This window comes from Haematobia irritans, chromosome 3, assembly GCF_050003625.1.
Source record: "Haematobia irritans isolate KBUSLIRL chromosome 3, ASM5000362v1, whole genome shotgun sequence".
Taxonomy (NCBI): Eukaryota; Metazoa; Arthropoda; class Insecta; order Diptera; family Muscidae; genus Haematobia; species Haematobia irritans.
The window spans coordinates 25403037-25428611 of NC_134399.1; the positions used below are offsets into that span (position 1 = coordinate 25403037).

Genomic DNA, 25575 nt, shown 5'->3' on the forward strand with positions numbered 1-25575 from the left:
TGACATTGTGTAATAAAATTCAATTTTTTATTTCAAAAAGTTAAACGAAATTTCCAATTTTAGAAATTACTTTGGTGTTTTAATATCTGAACTAAACACACACTTTGGTATTTTCAATTTCATGATTTTGATGATTTTTACGTCCACAATAATGCTCCGACATTGTTAGGTCCTTAAATGTTTCAAGGGTTCGCCAATAGTTCATACCATTTGTGGTTATCATTTCCAAATATTCCAAAAATGATTTATACGTAAAACAATTCCAATTTGGACATTTTGGGCAACTATGATAATTGCATTGCGGATCATATATCCAGAGACGTTGAGCGGGTGCCACCAAGTTATACTTTTCAAGTTGATGTAAAAATTCTTTTGTATTTTCAGCATAATAAGATTGATTTGTGGTTAATCTGGAAAAGAAGGAATTTTATGAAAAAAATCCTAAAATATAATAAAGACTATAAAAAAAATTCTTTCCAATGAAACGAAATTTTAGACGAACGATTTTTATACCCTCCACCATAGGATGGGGAATGGTATATTAACTTTGTCATTCCGTATGTAACACATCGAAGTATTACTCTAAGACCCCATAAAGTATATATATTCTGGGTCGTGCTGAAATTCTGAGTGGATCTGAGCATGTCCGTCCGTCCGTCCGTCCGTCTGTTGAAATCACGTTAATTTCCGAATGAAATAAGCTATCGACTTGAAACTTGGAACAAGTAGTTGATATTGATGTAGGTCAGATGGTATTGCAAATGGGCCATATCGGACCATTTTTACGTATAGCCCCCATATAAACCGATCCCCAGATTTGATTTTTGGAGCCTCTTGAACGAACAAAATTCATCCGATCCGGTTGACATTTGGTACATGGTGTTAGTATATGGTATCTAACAACTATGCATAAATTGGTCCATATCGGTCCATAATTATATATAGCCCCAATATAAACCGGCCCCCGGCACACAAAGAAAAAGAACGTTTGGAAAACGTTTTTCTTTTGTTAGAGTTTTTTGAACTGCTTCGAAAATTTTAAACTTTTATCACCAAAAAAATTCGTTTGTTACAAAATTTTTATTTTTTTAATAAAAAAAGTTATTTTTGAAACAACAACACAGTCCATTTCGTTTATATCAAACACTGTTCTTTTTTGACTTTAGGTCTTTAATAAGACACATTTCAAAATTTAATATCCCGTGTAAAAATTGGTGGATCTGGCCAGATATTATTAGATCTCCTGCCATATCTGATTAGATATGATAGTATATGTAGGCAGATCTGAACAGATCCGAAAAATGGTAATATCTGATCAGATCTAATTCTAAAGGAATTAGATCTGACCAGATCTCAAATTTGGCCCACATCTAATTATATCTAATTTGATATAATTAGATGTTAATATATCTAATTATATATAATTTTATCTACAAATTTCCAAAATTAGTGAAATTACAGTAATTTATAAAAAAGATTTATTTTATGGTTTTATAATGAAAAGAGTATTTAATATTATAAGTTGGATCAAACATATGTACATTAATATATGTCTAGGTATAAAAGTCTGAGAATTAAAAAACAAACAACAAAACAACAAAAACAAAATATATATACATAGCCACGAAGGGTTCTGGCATTCAAATTTCCCAAGGCGTTAGTACATTGCTCTCTGCAAACAGTTCTTTAAATGAGTCTCGCAATTCCTTTATTTGGCTACTCGGAATGAAAACTCTGAAAAATATAAAATTTACAGAAGAATTATCAGTCTATTTAGAGATACATATATTTGCAAATAATACATATACTTACCAAAATGTGCTTCTCGTACCCAATAATTTAAACCAGCGCTATGAATAATTGCACGGGAATGTATCCGGTTCACAATGCATATCATCTCCAAATTTGTATTCTTTTTGATATTGGATAATACTTCCTTCTGTCGCAACTTCGGATATGGCCTGGTCACAAATCTTTACGTTGCTCCGCTGTCTTCTTTTAATCTTTTCCTGGACTATCACAATTTCATCCTCCTAAAACAGAGAAAATATTCATAATTAAAAATAGGAACAAAACAAAAAACTTACCTTATCACAGCTTCTCATACTCCTTTATCTTCCTCGAAAAATGAGAAGACATTCGATTTTTATATGAAATAAATATATGAAACTCGAATTATCAAATATTTGATATAATTTTTTTTTTAAATTTAATAACAACAGGCGTTGCTAATGGTGATAGTTATGGGGTGACATTTTTGAAAACAAAAAGACAGTTGTGTCTGAAAGTTAAGCATTTTATGAAGACACTTCAAAATTATTTTTAAAAGGGTTTCTTGAAACTGTCACAACATACAAAGATTGTTTGGTTATGTTCACCACTTGTTTTGATGTGCGACCAAACATACGTGCTTGGAACCAAGTATATCACGTTAGTATTCTCGTAACAAACACATTATTTTTACACACAAACATATACAAATATTTTTTATCCGTGTTACACAACTGGTTCATGATTTAATGCGATATATATATAATAAGATATGGAGCTATATATAGTATATATAATTAGATATGATGTCATATATGAAGATATATAATTAGATCTTACCAGATATGACTGATATAAATAGATATAACAACATATATAATGAGATCTTGAATCAGATCTAATCATATATAACACTATACATAACATATCTCCGTAGATATATTTATATCTACAACCATATCTGAGCAGATATAATTATATATACTTTGATATTATCCCGTGTAAAAATTGGTGGATCTGGCCAGATATTATTAGATCTCCTGCCATATCTGATTAGATATGATAGTATATGTAGGCAGATCTGGTCAGATCCGAAAAATGGTAATATCTGATCAGATCTAATTCTAAAGGAATTAGATCTGACCAGATCTCAAATTTGGCCCACATCTAATTACATCTAATTTGATATAATTAGATGTTAATATATCTAAGTATATATAATTTTATCTATAAATTTCCATTATTACTGAAATTACAGTAATTAATAAAAAGATTTATTTTAGGTTTTATAATGAAAGTGTATTTAATACAGCAAGTTGGCTCAAACCTATTTACGTTATATCTACGCCTAGGAATAAAAGTATAAGAATTCAATTAAAAATATATATACATAGCCACTACGTTTCTGCGGCGTTTCTGGCGTTTAAATTGTCCAAGGCATTGTGGCATTGCTCTCTTCACACATTTTTTTACATTAGTCTCCCAGTTCCTCTCTTTGGCTACTCGGAATGAAACTCTGAAAAATATAACATAAAAATACAGAAGACTGAAATAAATACAAATAATACATATACTTACCAATAATTGCTTCTTGTGCCCAATAATTCAAACCAACGCTATAAGGAATCGTTTGTGCGAAGTCCCTAATACCATACATGAATAATATATCCGTTTCATGATGCAAACCATCTCCAAATCATTATTTTATCTTTTTGACTTGGATAATACTACATTCTATCGCAAATTCGAAAATGGCGTGGCTACAAATCATCACGTTGCTACTCGGTCTCCTTAATCTTTTCGTCCAACTAGAAAGGGAAAATATTAAATATATAAAAATAGGACCCAAACGATAAACTTACCTCATCACTTCTCATACTCCTTGATCTTCGTCGAAAAATGAGAATACATTAAATTTTTATATGAATAAAACATAAAAATTTCAAAATATCGCATTATCCAATATTTGATACCAACATTTTGTTTTAAATTTAATAACAACAACCGTTGCTAATGGTGATTGTTATGTGATGATATTTTTGAAAACAAACAGACAGTTGTGTCTGAACGTAAGAAATTTTGAATTTTTAAAATGATATTGAAAAAGGTTTCTTCGAACTGTCACAATATATAAACATTGTTTGATTATGTTCACCACTAGTTGTGATGTGTGACCAAACATATTTAATTGTAACAATATGTATCACGTTAACATTCTCGTAACAAACATATTAATTTTACACCCAAACATACACATATTTTTTTTATCCGTATAGCAGTACTGGTTCATGACTTAATGCGATACATATAATTAGATATGGAGCTATATATAGTATATATAATTAGATATGATGTCATATATAAAGATATACAATTAGATCTTACCAGATATGACTGATACAATTAGATATAACAATATATATAATGAGATCTTGAATCAGATCTAATTATATAGAACACTATATATAACATATCTCCGTAGATCTATTTATATCCACAACCATATCTGAACAGATGTAATTATATATACTTAGATATTATTAGATATGATCAGATCCACCGATTTTTACACGGGATTAGACATGATTAGATCTCTCAATTTTTACACGGGATACTACAATGTAATGTTGAACATTTTTTCGGAATCTGCCGAACATATCTGGAATATGTGTAAAAAAAAAAAACAAAAAAATACTTTGGTCGAAGCAGGGATCGTACCCACGACCCTTGGCATGCAAGTCGGACGTAGCAACCACTGCTCCACGGTGGCAAACTAAATGTTTGTTTCTGTTAAAAAAAAAAAACTTTGTTCATTCAGTTCGTGGGCGCCGCAAGCTATGCTATATAAATATAACTTATATGGATATTTATCTATTGATGACCATAACAGGTACATAGCTCAGTGGTTAGTGTGTTGGCTTACAAAGTGCATGGTCCGCGGTTCGATTCTCCGTCCAGGCGAAAGGTAAAAAATTTTAAAAATTTTTAAAATCGTATACATAATTTCTTCTACATTGTTGGTATTACAGGAAAAGGTGTTAAGAACTAAAAACCTCGTGGATGTGAGAAAGATGTGAGGGAAAATGCAATTAGCAAGAAAACAATGTTTTTTTATACCCTGCGCCACACTGTGGCCGAATTTGGTTGAAATTTTGCACTAGGAGTACAATTAGTAGTATAGTCAAGTGTGCCAAATTTAGTTGAAATAGGTTCAGATTTAGATATAGCTCCCATATATATCTTTCGCCCGACATGCACTTATATGGACCCAGAAGCCAGAGTTTTATCCCGATTAGCTTGAAATTTTGCACAAGGAGTACAGTTGGTAGTATAGTCATGTGTGCCAAATTTGATTGAAATCGGTTCAGATTTAGATATAGCTTCCATATATATTTTTCGCCCGATATGGACTTATATGGCCCCAGAAGCCAGAGTTTTGGCCCAATTTGGTTGAAATTTTGCACTAGGAGTACAATTAGTAATATAGTCATGTGTGCCAAATTTGATTGAAATCGGTTCAGATTTAGATATAGCTCCCATATATATGTTTTTCTGATTTTGACAAAAATGGTCAAAATACCAACATTTTCCTTGTAAAATCGCCACTGCTTAGTCGAAAAGTTGTAAAAATGACTCTAATTTTCCTAAATTTCTAATACATATATATCGAGCGATAAATCATAAATAAACTTTTGCGAGGTTTCCTTAAAATTGCTTCAGATTTAAATGTTTCCCATATTTTTTTTACTACAATTGTGTCCACCCTAGTGCATTAGCCAACTTAAATTTTGAGTCTATAGATTTTGTAAAAGTCTATCAAATTCTGTCCAAATCGAGTGATATTTAAATGTATGTATTTGGGACAAACCTTTATATATAGCCCCCAACACATTTGACGGATGTGATTTGGTATCGAAAATTTAGATCTACAAAGTGGTGCAGGGTATAATATAGTCGGCCCCGCCCGACTTTAGACTTTCCTTAATTGTTTTTTTTTGAGTTTGTCTTTATGAAATTGTTTTTACATCCTGGAAAAGAATAAACGTTTATCACAAAAAGTATATACTTTCCTTCCAAATACACTTCCTTACAGCGAAAAGCAAATGAGAAACGAACTTTGTCTAAAATTTCGTTTGGGAGGAAAGAATTATTTTTTGCGTGGGGAACCACCATACACAAGGTCGTGGGTTCGGTTCCTGCTTCCACTGAACACCAAAAATTTTTTCAGCGGTGGATTATCCCACCTCAGTAATGCTGGTGACATTTCTGAGGGTTTCAACGCTTCGCTAAGTGGTTTCACTGCAATGTGGAACGCCCTTCGGACTCGGCTATAAAAAGGAGATCCCTTGTCATTGTGCTGAACATGGAATCGGGCAGCACTCAGTGGTAAGTGAGTAGTTCCCCAATGTGGTATCACAATGGACTGAATAGTCTAAGTGAGCCTGATACATCGGGCTGCCACCTAACCTAACCTATCCGGCCTCCAGATTTGACCTCCGGAGCCCCTTGAAGGAACAAAATTCGTCCGGTTCGGTTGAAATTTGGTACGGGGTTCTAGTATATGGTATCTAACAACAAAGCAAAAATTGGTCCATATCGGTCTATATTTATCCCCTTCGTTGCTTTAAAGTTTCGTTTCTCAAAAAAAAAAGTATATACGGCCGTAAGTTCGGCCAGGCCGAAGCTTATGTACCCTCCATCATGGATTGCGTAGAAACTTCTTCTAAACACTGCCATCCAGAATCGAATTACTTAAGTTGCGGTAACGCTTGCCGATGGCAAGGTATCTTAAAACCTCCTAACACCATCTTCTAAATTGTATGTAAGTCCATACGTGCTATATATTAAATCAAACAAGTATATACGGCCGTAAGTTCGGCCAGGCCGAATCTTATGTACCCTCCACCATGGATTGCGTAGGAATTTCTACTAAAGGCTGTCATCCACAATCGAATTACTTGGGTTGCGATAACACTTGCCGATGGCAAGGTATCGTAAAACTTTTTAACACTGTCTTCTAAATTGTAAGTTAGCCCATACGGGGTATATAAAGGGTGATTCTTTTGAGGTTAGGATTTTCATGCATTAGTATTTGACAGATCACGTGGGATTTCAGACATGGTGTCAAAGAGAAAGATGCTCAGTATGCTTTGACATTTCATCATGAATAGACTTACTAACGAGCCACAACGTCGAATTTTCAGTGAATGGGCCCTAGAAAAGTTGGCAGAAAATCCGCTTTTTTATCGACAAATTTTGTTCAGCGATGAGGCTCATTTCTGGTTGAATGGCTACGTAAATAAGCAAAATTGCCGCATTTGGAGTGAAGAGCAACCAGAAGCCGTTCAAGAACTGCCCATGCATCCCGAAAAATGCACTGTTTGGTGTGGTTTGTACGCTGGTGGAATCATTGGACCGTATTTTTTCAAAGATGCTGTTGGACGCAACGTTACGGTGAATGGCGATCGCTATCGTTCGATGCTAACAAACTTTTTGTTGCCAAAAATGGAAGAACTGAACTTGGTTGACATGTGGTTTCAACAAGATGGCGCTACATGCCACACAGCTCGCGATTCTATGGCCATTTTGAGGGAAAACTTCGGAGAACAATTCATCTCAAGAAATGGACCGGTAAGTTGGCCACCAAGATCATGCGATTTGACGCCTTTAGACTATTTTTTGTGGGGCTACGTCAAGTCTAAAGTCTACAGAAATAAGCCAGCAACTATTCCAGCTTTGGAAGACAACATTTCCGAAGAAATTCGGGCTATTCCGGCCGAAATGCTCGAAAAAGTTGCCCAAAATTGGACTTTCCGAATGGACCACCTAAGACGCAGCCGCGGTCAACATTTAAATGAAATTATCTTCAAAAAGTAAATGTCATGGACCAATCTAACGTTTCAAATAAAGAACCGATGAGATTTTGCAAATTTTATGCGTTTTTTTTTTTTAAAAGTTATCAAGCTCTTAACAAATCACCTTTTATTAAACAAAAAAAAAGGCCGATTAACCCTCATTTTCATGAATCTCCGTTAGTGCTACGTTAGCTAACGAACTTTTAAACCGCACTATGGACATATCTGTCATCTTGCCTATATATTGCATATGTCAGTTAGAAACTTAACTGCTGACAATTTTTCAGTTAAAGTTAACCAGAGAGAAGATATTTGCAATTTATTTTCTCTTAACTGGCAGTTAAAATCTAACGGAGCTACATGAAATTGGCCGTAAATACGTATATAATCTAGTGTGACAAAATTTTCTATAGAAATAAAATTTTGACAAAATTTTCTATAGAAATGAAACCTTGACAAAATTTTCTATAGAAATAAAATTTTGACAAAATTTTCTATGGAAATAAAATTTTGACAAACATTTGTATAGAAATAAACTTTTGACAAAACTTTCTATAGAAATGAAATTTTAACAAAACTTTCTATAGTAATAAAATTTGACAAAATTTTCTATGGAAATAAAGTTTTGGTAGATTATTTTTGGCGATATGGACCAATTTTTGTGTAATAAGTCATCGGCTATATATAACTAAAGACCGATATGGACCAATTTTTACATGGCTGTTTGAGGCCATATATTGACAAAATGTACCAAATTTCAACCGTATCGGAAGACTTTTGCTCCTCCAAGAGGTTCCGGACGTCAAATCTGGGGACGGTTTATATGGGAACTATATATAATTATGGACCGATATGGACCAATTTTTGCATGGTTGTTAGAGACCATATACTAACACCATGTACCAAATTTCAACTGGATCGGATGAATTTTGCTCTTCCAAGAGGCTCCGGAGGTCAAATCTGGGGATCGGTTTATATGGGGGCTATATATAATTATCGACCGATGTGGACCAATTTTTGCATGGTTGTTAGAGACCATATACCAACATCATGTACCAAATTTCAGCCGGATCGGATGAAATTTGCTTCTCTTTGAGGCTCCGCAAGCCAAATCTGGGGATCTGTTTATATGGGGGCCATTAGCGTAGCTAGACAATTTTCCTAGGGGGGGCTATAGCTCCCCTAGCTAAAAATTTATGGACTGAACTTATAGGTTCAATTAATGTTTTATTTCATAAAATTTAATAAAAAATTAGACATCAAAATAACTCGTCAATTAATTTATAATAAAGCAACTAAAAGTAGTTCCACACTTTTCCCAGCAAAAAAATTGTGAGTTGTTCTAAAGTACTTCCAAAAATGTCCTCAATTATTTTAACTACACAGGAAGTTTTTTACTTGATTTTTTTCATATTTTAATGTGTAATTTTTTGTTTTCTTTTTTTTTCAAATAGTTTAAAAAAAGAGTAAGAATAAATAAATTGGTACAAATTATTCAAATTTTGCCACAAAACTGCTAAATCCATTATAAAAAAATCGATAATTTTGGAAATTGTTCGAGGAAAAACGTTTCAAACAAGCGTCAGAATGCATTAAAATCATAAAAACAATATAAAAATTATTTATTTAGGAAAATATGACAAAATTTTTTAATTCACATTCAAAACACTGAATTCGGATCTCACATTAAGAAGTGATGCAAATTCATTGCAACGGCTGTTGAAACGGTGGACATTTGTCCCATGACAAGCTCATATTACATTCATTGCTTCTCCGCCAATTTTGCACCACTTCTAGACCAAAAAGAACATTTTCACTACTTTTTTGGCGACGCTTTTTCGCAGCATTATTAAGATATTAATTTATGAAAAAATAGTTTTAATATCAATTACTATTTGTTTAATTAAATTGACTAAACTAAATCAATCATAAGTTCAACCACAGCTTTATTTCATAAATATCTGACTTGAAACATTGCCATCGGCAACTGCTACCACAACCCAAGTAATTCGATTGTTCATGAAAGTCTTTAGCGGAACTTTGTGCGATTGTATATACTTGTGTAATTTTTATAAAAATTAAAAAAAAACTATTGACATTTATTGAAAAATGGAAAATCATAAATAGAGTTTCAAATTCTGGGGGGGTCTAAGCCCCCTCCCCAGAGGCCTTCCTACGCTTATGATGGGGGCTATATATAATTATGGACCGATGTGGACCAATTTTTGCATAGTTATTAGAGACTATATACTAACACCATGTATCAAATTTCAACAGGATCGGATGAAATTTGCTTCGCTTAGAGGCTTCGCAAGCCAAATGGGGGGATCGGTTTATATAGGGGCTATATGTAATTATGGACCGATGTGGACCAATTTTTGCATGGTTGTTAGAGACCATATACTAACACCGTGTACCAAATTTCTGCCGGATCGGATGAAATGTGCTTCTCTTAGAGGGTCTGCAAGCCAAATTTGGGGGTCCGTTTATATGGGGGCTATACGTAAAAGTGGACCGATATGGCCCATTTGCAATACCATCCGACCTACATCAATAACAACTACTTGTGCCAAGTTGCAAGTCGATAGCTTGTTTCGTTCGGAAGTTAGCGTGATTTCAACAGACGGACGGACGGACATGCTCAGATCGACTCAGAATTTCACCACGATCCAGAATATATATACTTTATGGGGTCTTAGAACAATATGTCGATATGTTACAAACGGAATGACAAAGTTAATATACCCCCATCCTATGGTGGAGGGTATAAAAAGAAATAAATTTAATTTTTCCGTGTAGGGTCCACTTACAATAAGCCATCTTGTATCATTTTCTTGATCTCAGGTATTTCGAATATACCTTCATAATGGGGACAATCCAAGTCCTTATTCAATGTAACCAAATATATGGGAGGCATTAAACCAAATCGAACACAACTGATAACATCCAATATAAATGGCTTTCGCTCTTTCCATTTGTATGATAGCCATCTTACTGCTGCCATAAGAACCTGAAAAGATCCAGTAATAAATCTATTTATTATAAAGGAAAATGGGGTGACGCTTTGAAGATAGATGGACATGTACCAGGTGTGGTGCGTACGGGGAAGTTTTTTTGTACATCGGGCGAACCAACAATAAAATAATTTATTAATACCGAATCTGCGGAAAACAAGTGATGGATCCATAGGTCATTAAACCTCATAGACTCAGTAGATGCGGGGATCTAGCATCTGTACATTAAGCAAAGGTTGGGTTAAGATTTAGTTGCAGCTTGTTACTACAGACTTAAGTAGACACATTCGTTCTCTGTAAGGAGACATGGTAGTGATCGATCCAAAAGTCATGAGGCCAAGTGAACTCGGGGATTTTAGGGATTGTTAGGTTGACAGGTTAACGATCAACCCACAAACCAAGCTGAGGCCTAGTGATGGCGGGAGTTTTAGCATCTATAGATTAAGGAAGTGTTAAGGTTAGGTTTTAGGCATTCAGTCCCTCCCGCCCGGCCTAAGAAAACAAGACAGTGATCGATGAACAAGTCAATCCCATAGATTGACCCAATGGATCCCTCACATCGGAATGGTATGGGTACTTAACAACGCTTCGGGAGTATAGTCATACTGACTTCGTGGCAGGATGCTGTGCCAACGACAGCAGCAAAGGGTCATCAGACTTTGCGACCCCCCGAAAACTCCCGCACAATAATATTCTCCGCCTCAACTCGGGGATTTTAGCACCTGTAGATTAATGGAGGGTTCGGTTAGGTTCTAGAGGCAACCTGTTATTCCAGACTCAGACATTCAGTCCATCCAGTCCTATGTAAAGAGACAGGTTAACGATCAACCCACAAATGATGAAGCGCTGAGGCCTAGTGATGGCGGGAGTTTTAGCACCTACAGATTAAGGAAGTGTTAAGGTTGGTTTTTAGACATTCAGTCCCTCCCGCCCGGACTAAGAAAACAGGACAGTGGTCGATGAACAAGTCAATCCCACAGATTGACCCGATGGATCCCACACATCGGAATGGAATGGGTGCTTAACATCGCTACGGGAGCATGGTCATACTGACTACATGGCAGTATGCTGTGCCAACGACAGCAGCAAAGGGTCATCAGACTATGCGACCCCCGATATCTCCCGCACACCAATAATCCCCACCCCCAATCTGACACCCAATATTGTTGGTCCAGTTTCGGAAAGTTCATCATTTTTGCAATTTAATTGCAACAGGCTCTGAGCTAAGATTAAAGAGATTATGGACTTTATGATGCGGAAGAGAATCATGGCCGCAGCGATCCCAGAGACGACGCTGAATGACACCTGTTGCTTGCGCCCTTATGACGGACACAATGCGCTACGTACGGATCGCACAAGAAGTGAAGACGATGGTCTGGCTTTCATATTACACCGTTCGACGCAGTATAGACCTATGACGCTTGTGCCAGATACTAGTGACCCGTATATGAAATGTATGGGGGTAGCTTTTGAGTCTGGAGCTGCCGAGATAGAGCTATACAAGGTGTTTATAGCTCCAGTTGGTAGCTGTGCTCCACGTTATAGTCCAAACGTTGTGTGGCTGTTGTGTGGGCATAACCGATTGGTGGTAGGAGACTTTAATGCCCATTATGAACTTTGGCATTCTCTCCTTGGTAATGACAAGAGAGGAAAAGCTTTGACAGAGCAAAGAGATGAGTTCACATTTTGCACGGTGAACGAAGAGGCCTCCACGTGAATTATTGGTGATTGCAGCTGTTCGCCAGATATATCTTTAGCGCCACTTGGTCTGATAAATGACGTACCGTGGCTACACATCATTTCACTGGGATTAGACCACCTCCCCATAATTCTCACCATTAACTGACCCTCCGATTTCATAACTTCTGAAAGCCGAACGTTTATCAACCAAAAGAAAGCCATCTGGGAAGGCTTCAAACAATACTCCACTTCAGTGAGCTCCTGCTCCTCTTACCTTGTTCACGTTGCTCAGAGTGTGTTCCGAGGCATAATCAACGGAGCAGCCGCTCGCTTCAAACCCATTGGTTGAATCGCCCAAGCAAGGCCCAACATCCCAGCAGAAGCGGCAGGATTCGTAGAGGAGCGTGATGGACGCCGTTGTGCTAACTGAATCTAGAAATTAGTATGGTAGTCGACGAGCACAAACGGAACATCATCAGGAGCAATGTAACCTAGGCACAGGAACGGTTAAGTTGTGGTAAATACTGAGAGCCCTCTCTAACCCCGCTACTAGGTTAGGTTAGGTATAGTGGCAGCCCGGTATTTCAGGCTTACTTAGACTATTCAGTCCATTGTGATACCAGAGTGGTGAACTTCTCTCTTATCACTGAGTGTTGCCCGATTCTATGTTAAGCTCAATGACAAGGGACCTCCTTTTTATAGCCGAGTCCGAACGGCATTCCACATTTCAATGAAACCACTCAGAGAAGCTTTGAAACCCTCAGAAATGTCACCACCGCTGAATAACTTTTTGGTGTTTGGTCGAAATTGGGTTTGAACCCACGGCCCTTTGTATGCAAGGCGGGCATGCTAACCATTGCACCACGGTGGCTCCCTACTAAGAATGATGCGATTTAAGTCACTTTTGGCGACGTGACTGATCCGAAGATGTGTGCGAGATTTTTCAACCGCCAGTTTGTCGAGTATCCCGAAAGTGGTAGAGAGGAAAGGAGAGACATTCGTCGTATCCGTGGTCTTCGAACCGATCACACCACAATTTTCCACGGTCAAGGTTACCCAAGTATTCAATAGCGCGAAACCATCTAATACGCTAGGCTCGACGGAATCTCTATGCTAATGCTGAAGCATCTGGGAATACTAGGAGTTGAGTACTTGCCTAGACTTCTGAATTTGTCCTTGGAATCTTTCATTATATCCGATGTCTGGAAAATGGGAAGAGTGATCTATGCCAGGCAAAGACTAGAGCAAGGGTGAATCGTACAGACCGATTTCTCTTCTCACGCCAGTAGCCAAGATACATGAGGGACTAATCCTTCCCAGGCTTGTGGAGAATTTTCCAGCTGACAATCATAAACAGAGATTCCTCAAAGTACATAGTACGACCATGGAATCTCTATGCCAATGCTGAAGCATCTGGGAATACTAGGAGTTGAGTACTTGACTAGACTTCTGAATTTGTCCTTGGAATCTTTCATATATCCGATGTCTGGAAAGTGGGAGGTGTGATCTGTCCCAGGCAAAGACTAGAGCAAGAGTGAATCGTACAGACCGATTTCCCTTCTCTCGCCAGTAGCCAAGATATTTGAAGCACTATTCCTTCCCAGGCTTGTGGAGAATTTTGCATCTGACAATCATCAACATGGATTCCTCAAAGTACATAGTACGACCATGAAATCTTTATGCTAATGCTGAAACATCTGGGAATACTAGAAATTGAGTACTTGACTAGACTCCTGAACTTGTCCTTTGAATCTTTCATTATATTCGATGTCTGGGAAATGGGAAGAGTGATCTATGTCAGACAAAGACTAGAGCAAGGGTGAATCGTACAGACCGATTTCCCTTCTCTCGCCAGTAGCGAAGATACTTGAGGGACTATTCCTTCCCAGGCTTGTGGAGAATTTCCAGCTGACAATCATCAACATGGATTCCTTAAAGTACATAGTACGACCATGGAATCTCTATGCTAATGCTGAAGCATCTGGGAATACTAGGAGTTGAGTACTTGACGTAGACTCCTCAATTTGTCCTTGGAATCGCTCATTTTACTCGATGTCTGGAAAATGGGAAGCACTCTTCCCATGCCAGGCAAAAAAACTAGAGCAAGGGTGAATTGTACAGACCGATTCTCCTTCACTCGCCAGCAGCCAAGACACTTGAGGCACTATTCCTTCCCAGGCTTGTGGAGAATTTTTCCAGCTGCCAATCATCAACATCGATTCCGCAAAGAACGACCACGGTTTTGCAATGACATTTCAACATAAAACAAGTATATACGGCCGTAAGTTCGGCCAGGCCGAAGCTTATGTACCCTCCACCATGGATTGCGTAGAAACATCTACCACAATCGAATTACTTGGGTTGCGGTAACACTTGCCGATGGCAAGGTATCTTAAAACTTCCTAACACCGTAATATATACCACATAGTTCATACGTGGTATATATTAAACTAAAGAAGTATATACGGCAGTAAGTTCGGCCAGGCCGAAGCTTATGTACCCTCCATCATGGATTGCGTAGAAACTTCTTCTAAACACTGCCATCCACAATCGAATTACTTAAGTTGCGGTAACGCTTGCCGACGGCAAGGTATCTTAAAACCTCCTAACACCATCTTCTAAATTGTATGTAAGTCCATACGTGGTATATCTTAAATCAAAAAAGATCGATCCAATACGTATATAATTCAGTTTGACAAAGTAGACATAAAATTTTGACAAAATTTTAACAAAATTTTCTATAGAAATAAAATTTTCACAAAATTTTCTATAGAAATAAAAATTTTGACAAAATTTTCTATAGAAAGAAAATTTTGACAAAAATTTCTACAGAAATAAAATTTTAACAAAATTTTCTATAGAATAAACTTTTGACAAAATTTTCTATAGAAATAAAATCTTGGTAGATTATTTTTGGCTCGAGTGGCAACCATGATTATGAACCGAATAAAATTTGAACAAAATTTTCTATAGAAATAAAATTTTGACAATGATGAAAATTTTATTATGAACCGAATAAAATTTTAACAAAATTTTCTCTAGAAATAAAATTTTGACAAAATTTTCTATAGAAATAAAATTTTGGTAGACTCTTTTTTGCTCTAGTGGCAACCATGATTATGAACCGATATGGACCAATTTTTGTGTGATTGGACCAATTTTGGTATGATTGTTAGCGACCATATACTAACACCACGTTCCTAATTTGAACCGGATCGGATGAATTTTGCTCCTCCAAGAGGCTCCGGAGGTCAAATCTGGAGAACGTTTTATATGGGGGCTATATATAATTATGGACCGATATGGTCCAATTCTGGCACGCTTGTTAAAAATCATATACTAACACCATGTACCAAATTTCAGCCGGATCGGATGAAATTTTCTTCTCTTTGAGGCTCCGCAAGCCAAATCTGGGGATCGGTTTATATGGGGGCTATATATAATTATGGACCGATGTGGACCAATTTGTGCATGGTTGTTAGAGACCATATACCAACATCATGTACCGAATTTCAGCCGATCGGATGAAATTGGTTCTCTTAGAGGCTCGGCAAGCCAAATCGGGCGATCGGTTTATATGGGGGCTATATGTAATTATGGACCGATATGGACCAATTTTTGCATGGTTGTTAGAGACCATATACTAACACCATGTACCAAATTTCAGCCGGATCGGATGAAATTTGCTTCTCTTAGAGCAATCTCAAGCCAAATTTGGGGGTCCGTTTATATGGGGGCTATACGTAAAAGTGGACCGATATGGACCATTTTCAATACCATCCGACCTACATCAATAACAACTACTTGTGCCAAGTTTCAAGTCGATAGCTTGTTTCGTTCGGAAGTTAGCGTGATTTCAACAGACGGACGGACGGATATGCTCAGATCGACTCAGAATTTCACCACGACCCAGAATATATATACTTTATGGGGTCTTAGAGCAATATTTCGATGTGTTACAAACGGAATGACAAAGTTAATATTCCCCCATCCTATGGTGGAGGGTATAAAAATAGGGGACTCAATCAGCCCAAACCAGGTCACAGAACGGTTCTCGTGGCGCTTGAGAGAAATCCGCCACCAAATGCTCTGCTCAACCAGCAGTGGAGAAAAGGTTTATCAAAAGGGAAGTTCGTCGAGGAATTTAGAATAAATGACAAGGGAGATGGGATATAGAAAGACGAAAATAGCTGGCTGGAAACGAGATTGTCATCAAGGAATACCTTAAATGTCTGAATATGAAGGAGTATTTTAGGATCATAACTGACAAAGCTCTGGTAACTATGACGAACCGAGAGCGAGAGTAATGTCATATATGGGAAATCCTGGACAGACTATCAGAAAACTACAGGGGAACGTAACTTAGTCTGAAGATGATGCTGGCCTATCCTAAAACTATCCTAGAAAAAGAGTGCGTTCTGTCAAATCTGGACATTTGAACCATCAGTCCTCCTTGGGATCTCTCCATTGGATCTTATGATAACGGAAAGGTCTGAGATATTTAGCATCAATGCAGAACATTTTACCTCAACTGTCAGCAGAGAAAAGGCGCGTCAAAAAGGAAGCCTATTAACTTATTCCGAATATAAGGAGGTGGATAAGTAGACCTTATGGTAAGGTAAATCTCTATTTATGACAGGTGCGTAGTGGCTCTGGTAACTATTTGGTAACTATCTCCATAATTACCAGATACGGGAGACAAACAGATGTGACTCCTGAATTTTTTGAGGAATATGACTTGAAACATACACTCTCGAGTTGCTTTCTTATGAACAAGGCAAGAGAAGGAATTCTCTAAAGCAGCCGAGCTAGAGAAAATCGATTTTGGCGATGATTTGTTGACACCAATAGTAGAGTACCCAATTTCATAGATTCAGGAAAAATATTTTAAGTAGTTTTTGAAAATTGGAAGTCAACCATAAATCAGTTATCCAATTTCATGTGTAGTCATAGTCCATTGAAAAAAAAAAACTCACCTCAACTTCGGAATTCACCCCAATTGTGTTAGCACTTAGTAATTTGCACAGTTCTTTACAGCTTAAGTGTAGAAATTCTTTGGAAGCCACCAATGTTAGAAAGAATTTACATATTCTGGACATCATTAATTGTTCGACCGTCTGCAAATTGTAATTTCGAGCTTCCCAATATAAAGCAAATGCTGTATCCTCGGTGAGATAGGTCTCATTATCAAGACAACACCAACATTGATGGACTAATTGTTTTATACCAAGAAAATTGGCTGCATTGAATACTTCCACAAAGCCCTCTCTCTGGATTTGTGGTTTATCGGCTAACATCCATTCATAGATTAATGTAAATGCCTTGGTGGTAACCGTTTCCGGGGGCAAATCAATGATGTCAATACCACCTTTGACATCCATAAAGAATTCCGAATAACACCGCAATACAATGAGATGACAATGAAATTCGAATTTATCGATTCTAATTAGAACACTGGGTTTTAGATGGTTTTCCAGCATATCCCGCATCAACTCGTAAAGATTGTTTTTGGGTGATAGGTAAATATTTTCCCAATTTTCTACTTCGTTAGTCTTAAGACCCATATCGAATAGAGATTTCCCAATTGAATCCGGTGATGGATTATTTTCATGTTTTCGTAATGATTCTTCTGAACTTCGTATGCTTGCTATTTGTCCTGATGCGGGTTTGATCTGTTGCAAGGCTATATAAAATAAGAAAACAGCGATATTAATAATTCCGATAAGAAAAAAAGGAACCAATCTAACTAAATATTTCCTTAAAGACAACGAAAAAATTGTCGAACTACTTTTGCCATTCTGATCTCTATCTCCAAAATAAGCATTTCGAATACATCAATTGCTTCTTCAGCTATCGAAACACGTTGACCTCTCATTTTGTTTTTACGTACAGTAATAAACATTCAATCGTGAACTACGAGCTCGTTCGAATTCGCCAACGATAAACACTAGTCCTTGAAGGAAGTTCATCGCCAAAACTGGAATTAAGTTAATCGATGCACTCTCATTGAGTTAATCCAAGACGAAAGTTGTAAAAAATAAACACATGCAAATGTTCGAGATGAGGAGCCACCGTGGTGCAATGGTTAGCATGCCCGCCTTGCATACACAAGATCGTGGGTTCGATTCCTGCTTCGACCGAACACCAAATAGTTTTTCAGCTATAGAAATAAAATTTTGACAAAATTTTCTATAGAAATAAAATTTTTTAAAAATTTTCTATAAAAATAAAATTTTTAAAAAATTGTTATAGAAATAAAAGTTTGACAAATTGTTCTATAGAAATAAAATTTTGAGAAAATTTTCTATAGAAATTAAATTTTGACAAAATTTTCTATTGAAAGAAAATGTTGAGAAAATTTTCTATAGAAATAAAATTTTTTAAAAATTTTCTATAAAAATAAAATTTTTAAAAAATTTTTATAGAAATAAAAGTTTGACAAATTATTCTATAGAAATAAGATTTTGTGCAAAATTTTCTGTAAAAATAAAATATTCTGCAAAATTTTCTATAAAAATAAAATTTTGTGCAAAATTTTCTATACAAAAAAAAAAATTGATAAAATTTTCTATAGAAATACAATTTTGACAAAATTTTCTATAAAAATAAAATTTTTTCAAAATTTTCTACAGAAATAAGACAAAAATAAAATATTCTGCAAAATTTTCTATAAAAATAAAATTTTGTGCAAAATTTTCTATAAAAATAAAATTTTGATAAAATTTTCTATACAAAAAAAATTGTGTTGTTGTTTTTTATTGCAGCTTAAAACCATACATTGACTAAACTACAAGTGTAGCTTAACCAACAGAGGAAAAGAATGTTTGTCAAATTTATTTGGGCAAAGCCCTATGGACTGCAAGATGGTTGGATGGACGCACGTTTCGGAATAACCCCATTCCTCATCAACATCCTCTACTTGCAGCAAAACTATCAACCAATTATCAGAATAAATTCAGGCAGCTCATTAAACCCAACAATGAACCACACTTGAACCTTCCGAAAAAAGGTTTTGTATGATAGCCGGCTTATGCCGAAAAAAATCAAATTTTAAGCTAAAATCAAAAAACAACAAAAAGAAATAAAATTTTGATAAAATTTTCTATAGAAATAAAATTTTGACAAAATTTTCTATAGAAATAAATGTTTGACAAAATTTTCTATAGAAATTAAATTTTTACAAAAATTTTCTATAGAAATAAAATTCTTACAATATTTTCTATAAAAATAAAATTTTGAGAAATTATTATATAGAAATAAAATTTTGAGAAATTTTCTATAGAAATTAAATTTTGTCAAAATTTTCTATAGAAATAAAAGTTTGACAAAATTTTCTATAGAAATAAAATTTTGTCAAAATTTTCTATAGAAATGAAATTTTTACAAAATTTTCTATAGAAATTAAATTTTTACAAAATTTTCTATAGAAATAAGATTGTTACAAAATTTTCTATAGAAATAAAATTGTTACAATATTTTCTATAAAAATAAAATTTTGAGAAATTCTTATATAGAAATAAAAATTTGAGAAATTTTCTATAGAAATAAAATTTTGTGAAAATTTTCTATAGAAATAAAAGTTTGACAAAATTTTCTTTAGAAATAAAATTTTGTCAAAATTTTCTATAGAAATTAAATTTTTACAAAATTTTCTATAGTAATAAAATTATCAGAAAATTTTCAACCGAAATAAAATTTTGACAAAATTTTCTATAGAAATAAAATTTTGACAAAATTTTTTATAGAAATACAATTTTGATAAATTTTGTTTTATAGAAATAAAATTTTGACAGAATTTTCTATAGAATGAAAATTTTGATAAAATTTTCTACAGAAATAAAATTCTGAAAAATATTTTCTTTAGAAATAAAATTTTGAGAAAATTTTCTTCAGAAATAAAATTGTTACAAAATTTTCTATAGAAATAAAATTGTTACAATATTTTCAATAGAAATAAAATTTTGAGAAATTTTTATATAGAAACACAATTTTGAGAAATTACCTATAGAAATTTTCTATAGAAATACAATTTTAAAAAGTTTTCCATTGAAATACAATTTTCATTCGTTTTGTTGGTTATTGTTAGTTTCTCTTCAATCATTAATGTAGTTTTTGATCTCAGCTTAAAACCATGCATTGAACTACACTTGAAAGGAAAAGAGATATGCTTTCAAATATGTTTAGGCAGTAGCCGACTATCAAACCTTTTTTTCGGAATGTTCAAGTATGGTTCACTTTGGGTTGAGTGAATTACCCGAATTTACTCTGATAATTGGTTGATAGTTTTGCTGCAAGTAGAGGATGCTGATGTGGAGGTAATTCCGAAAAAGCTGTACATCCAACCATCTTGCAGCCAATGGGGCTTTGCCCAAATAAATTTGGCAAGTATACTTTTCCTCTGTTGGTTAAGCTTCACTTGTAGTTTAGTCAATGTATGGTTTTAAGCTGAAATAAAAAAGAAATAAAATTTTGATAGAATTTTCTATAGAAATGTAATTTTGACAAAATTTTCTATAGAAATAAAATTTTAATAAAATATTCTATAGCAATAAAATTTGATAACATTTTCTATAAATTCAATATTTTTAAAACTTTTAATTTTCGTGTAAGGTCCTACTATCAAAGTCCGTTGTGAAAAAGTTCTCCCTCTTGATAGAAGTAGTAATTGAAATAACTTAAATATACATTTCTTTAAAAAAAAAAAAAAAAAAAAAAAAAAAAAAAAAAAAAACATTTTTGCATACTAACCACAAAATTCTGATAAAGAAAAATCAAAATAGGATGTATACGAGTTAGGTCTATATGGGGACTATACCAAAACATGGACCAATACTCACCACCTTTTAATGTTCCTCAAATACCTCTAAAATTCCACATTTAGACGAATTGGGTGAAAACTACGAATTCTAGAAGCCCAAGAAGTAAAATCGGGAGATCAGTCCATATAGGGGCTATACCAAAACATGGACCGATATGGACCGACACACCTCTTTATGGTCCTAAAATACCTCAAGATTTCTAATTTCCGGCAAATTGGATAAAAACTACGGATTCTAGAAGCCCCAGAAATAAAGTCAGGATATAAGTCTATAAGGGGGCTATACCAAAACATGGACCGATAGGTACCATTTGCGACACACCTAGGTTAGGTTAGGTTAGGTGGCAGCCCGATATTTCAGGCTCACTTAGACTATTCAGTCCATTGTGATACCACATTGGTGAACTTCTCTCTTATCACTGAGTGCTGCCCGATTCCATGTTAAGCTCAATGACAAGGGACCTCCTTTTTATAACCGAGTCCGAACGTCGTTCCACATTGCAGTGAAACCACTTAGAGAAGCTTTGAAACCCTCAGAAATGTCACCAGCATTACTGAGGTAGGATAATCCACCGCTGAAAAATTTTTGGTGTTCGGTCGAAGCAGGAATCGAACCCACGACTTTGTGTATGCGACACACCTATTTGTGATCTTAAAATACTTCTAGATTTGCAATTTCAAGCAATTCGGCTAGAAAATATAGTCTCTAGATACCCAAGAAGTAAAATAGGGAGATCGGTCTATATAGGGGTTATACCAAAAAATGGACCGATACACCTCACTTTCGGCACACCTATTTGTGGTCCCAAAATACCTCTAGATTTCCAATTTCAGGCAAATCTGGTAATAAATACAGCTTATAGAAGCCCAAGAATAAAAATCTGGAGATCGGTCTATATGGGGGCTATACCAAAACATGGACCGATACGGACCATTTTCGACACACCTCTTTATGGTCCAAAAATACTTCCTGATTTTCAATTTCAGGCAAATCGGATCGAAAATTCAGTTTATAGAAGCCCAAGAATAAAAATCGGGAGGTTGGTCTATATGGTGGCTATACCAAAACATGGACCGATACGGACCATTTTCGACTCACCTCTTTATGGTTCCAAAATACCTCTAGATTTCCAATTTCAGGCAAATCGGATAGTAAATACACTTTCTGGAAGTCCAAGAAGCAAAATCGGGAGATCGGTTTATATGGCGGATATACCAAAACATGGACCGGGACGGACCATTTTCGACACACCTCTTTATGGTCCAAAAATACTTCCAGATTTTCAATTTCAAGCAAATCGGATAGTAAATACAGTTTGTAGAAGTCCAAGAAGCAAAATCGGGAGATCTGTCTATATGGGGGCTACACCAAAACATGGACCGGTGGGCACCATTTTCGACACACCTCTTTATGGTCCAAAAATATTTCCATATTTTCAATTTCAGGAAAATCGGATCGAAAATACAGTTTATAGAAGCCCTAGAATAAAAATCGGGAGGTTGGTCTATATGGCGGCTATACCAAAACATGGACCGATACGGACCATTTTCGACTCACCTCTTTATGGTTCCAAAATACCTCTAGATTTCAAATTTCAGGCAAATCGGATAGTAAATACAGTTTGTAGAAGCCCAAGAATAAAAATCGGGAGATCGGTCTATATGGGGGCTACACCAAAACATGGACCGATACGGACGATTTTCGACACACCTCTTTATGGTCCAAAAATACTTCCTGATTTTCAATTTCAGGCAAATCGGATCGAAAATACAGTTTCTAGCAGTCCAAGAAGCAAAATCGGGAGATCGGTCTATATGGGGGCTACACCAAAACATGAACCGATACGGAGATTTTCGACTCACCTCTTTATGGTTCCAAATTACCTCTAGATTTCAAATTTCAGGCAAATCGGATAGTAAATACAGTTTCTAGAAGTCCAAAAAGCAAAATCGGGAGATCGGTCTATATGGAGGCTACACCAAAACATGGACCGATGGGCACCATTTTCGGTACACTTTTTTATGGTCCTCAAGTTCCTCTAGATTTTCAATTTCTGGAAAATTGGATAAAAACTACGGTTTTTATAAGACCAAGACCCCAAATCGGGAAGTCGGTTCATATGGGGACTATATCAAAACTTGAACCATCTTCGAACTTGACCTGCCTGTAAACAGAAAACGAATCTATGCCAAATTCAGGACGATACCGCCATTATATATATATATATATATATATATATATATATATATATATATATATATATATATATATATATATATATATATATATATATATATATATATATATATATATATATATAGAATTTCTCCCTGATCAAGAATATATATACTTTATATAGTCGGAAATCGATATTTCGATATGTTACACACGGAATGACAAACTTATTATACCCATATCACCATTCTATGGAGGTGGGTATAAAATGCGATATCTCCATCATTCAGGTCTTACGGTACGATCACACTATGAAAGTATTTGATAGAAATCAAAAAATAGTTTTATCTCAAATTGGGTCTATAATATCACGATAGGAATATTAAAAAAAAACGGCATCCAACTATTTCGAAAATAGAAAATGGGGAAAAGGTTTGACTATTGTCAAATATTTCCCTAATGTGACCATACCTTTAGATTGATTACAACAGACAAAAATCGTTACGACTTTGTATACGATTTGGTCTATATACATCTCAATCAATTTTTCATTCCCATTGTCAATTTAAAAAACTGATACTTACCATTGGAATTCAGTTGATGGACCATAACTTCTTTTTCATTCTTCGATTCAGCAGACTCTGAAGATTCCGAAGTAGCTGAAAACTGTGAACTGAACAAACATTCAATTAGTTATAATTATTTCTCACAACTCATAGATATCATTAATATGGAATCTTACTTTTGATAGCTTATAATGTCATCAGTTTTTGAATCAATATTTCTTGGTGATAGTTTGGACAAAACTTTACCTTTGCCTTTCAGTTTATCCAGAGAAGTGAGAGTTTTTAAGGAATTTGCATCCTTTGTTTCATCCATTGGAATAGTTAGTTATCTTGTGTAAAAAATATATTTATGTATGTATTTGAAAAAATATAGTGTAGAAAATACAATGGAGAGAAATATATGAATATGACAGTTATGTATGACAAATGAGAATGGGACTACTGTAGGAAATCAAATATTGAAATCTTCTTTATACAATAGCTGTGTTCCTTTACTTTACTCATGCGAAAAAATAATAAATGAGAGACATTTCAAGAAGAGTAAAAAAATTGGATAAAAGTAAATGAATGAAAACAAGTATATACAGCAGTAAGTTCGGCCGGGCCGAATCTTAAATACCCACCACCATGAACCAAATATTAGGGTTTCCTTTGAAATTTCAGGAGGGCTTGAGGACACTTCCCGAAGATAAATTTCAAGATTTCACCTATGAGGACTATATCAGATTCTGGATTTATAAGAACCATTTTTGTTTGAGTTTTAGAGGAATCATTAACATCTCTTGTAAATGTGCAAGAAAATTATAAAATAACGTCTTGATTTGAAATCTTAAATCTGTAGAAGTAACATCTGGAAATTTAATTTTACATTGAGTTTCAAGCAATTTTCATGATCAGTGCGCCTTCTACACCCTCAAGAAGTGAAGTCGGTCTATATGGAGGCTTTACCAAATGGACCGATAAAAACTTAATCCGATACACGTTTTTGTGAGCCTAAAATACCAGAATATTTACAATTATAGGAAAATCAGATAAAAACTCCGGTTTCTAGAAACCCAAGGAGTTAAATCGGGAGATCGTTCTTATGGGGGCTATACTAAAATATGGACCGATACTCACCGTTTTCGGCACACCTCTTTATGACCCGAAAATACCTCTAGATTTCCAATTTCAGGTAAAATGAATAAAAACTGCGGTTTCTATAACCCCAAGAAATAAAATCGGGAAATCGGTCTATATGGGGGCTATACCTAAACATCAACCGATAGTCACAATTTTTGGCACACGTATTTGTGGTCCTACAATACCTCTAGATTTCCAATTTCAGGTAAAATGAATAAAAACTGCGGTTTCTATAAGCCCAAGACCCCAAATCGGGAGGTCGTTTTATATGGGGACCATACCGAAACATGGACCGATACTCACAATTTTTGGCACACGTATTTGTGGTCCTACAATACCTCTAGATTTCCAATTTCAGACAAATTGGATAAAAACTACGGTTTCTATAAGCCCAAGACCCCAAATCGGGAGGTCGTTTTATATGGGGACCATACCGAAACATGGACCGATATTCACAATTTTTGGCACACGTATTTGTGGTCCTACAATACCTCTAGATTTCCAATTTCAGGTAAAATGAATAAAAACTGCGGTTTCTATAACCCCAAGAAATAAAATCGGGAAATCGGTCTAT

At 35.2% G+C, this 25575-nt stretch overlaps 1 protein-coding gene and 1 long non-coding RNA gene across 2 annotated transcripts; both read right to left on the reverse strand.

Moving 5' to 3' along the window:
- On the reverse strand, positions 1 to 24295 carry LOC142230668 (kelch-like protein 6). The gene is made up of 5 exons (XM_075301305.1): positions 24056 to 24295; positions 23898 to 23986; positions 17296 to 18002; positions 10436 to 10635; positions 1 to 410 (listed from the first exon to the last, which is right to left on the reverse strand). Exons 1-5 carry the CDS (start codon positions 24190 to 24192, stop codon positions 92 to 94), a joined length of 1452 nt encoding a protein of 483 aa, XP_075157420.1. The 5' UTR covers positions 24193 to 24295; the 3' UTR covers positions 1 to 91.
- LOC142230487 (uncharacterized) lies at positions 1530 to 2369 on the reverse strand. The gene is made up of 2 exons (XR_012720704.1): positions 1813 to 2369; positions 1530 to 1734 (listed from the first exon to the last, which is right to left on the reverse strand). It is a non-coding gene; the product is annotated as an uncharacterized LOC142230487 (long non-coding RNA).
- Positions 24296 to 25575: the final 1280 nt, after the last annotated feature.

Bases quoted from the DNA above. Each gene is read 5' to 3' on its own strand.
- LOC142230668 (XM_075301305.1), bottom strand. From the start codon at position 24,192: ATGGATGAAACAAAGGATGCAAATTCCTTAAAAACTCTCACTTCTCTG. The intron at 18,003-23,897 runs GTAAGTATCAGT...TATTTTATATAG, and splicing joins CCATCAACTGAATTCCAATG to CCTTGCAACAGATCAAACCC. The intron at 411-10,435 runs GTAAGTGGACCC...CTTCTTTTCCAG, and splicing joins ATGATACAAGATGGCTTATT to ATTAACCACAAATCAATCTT.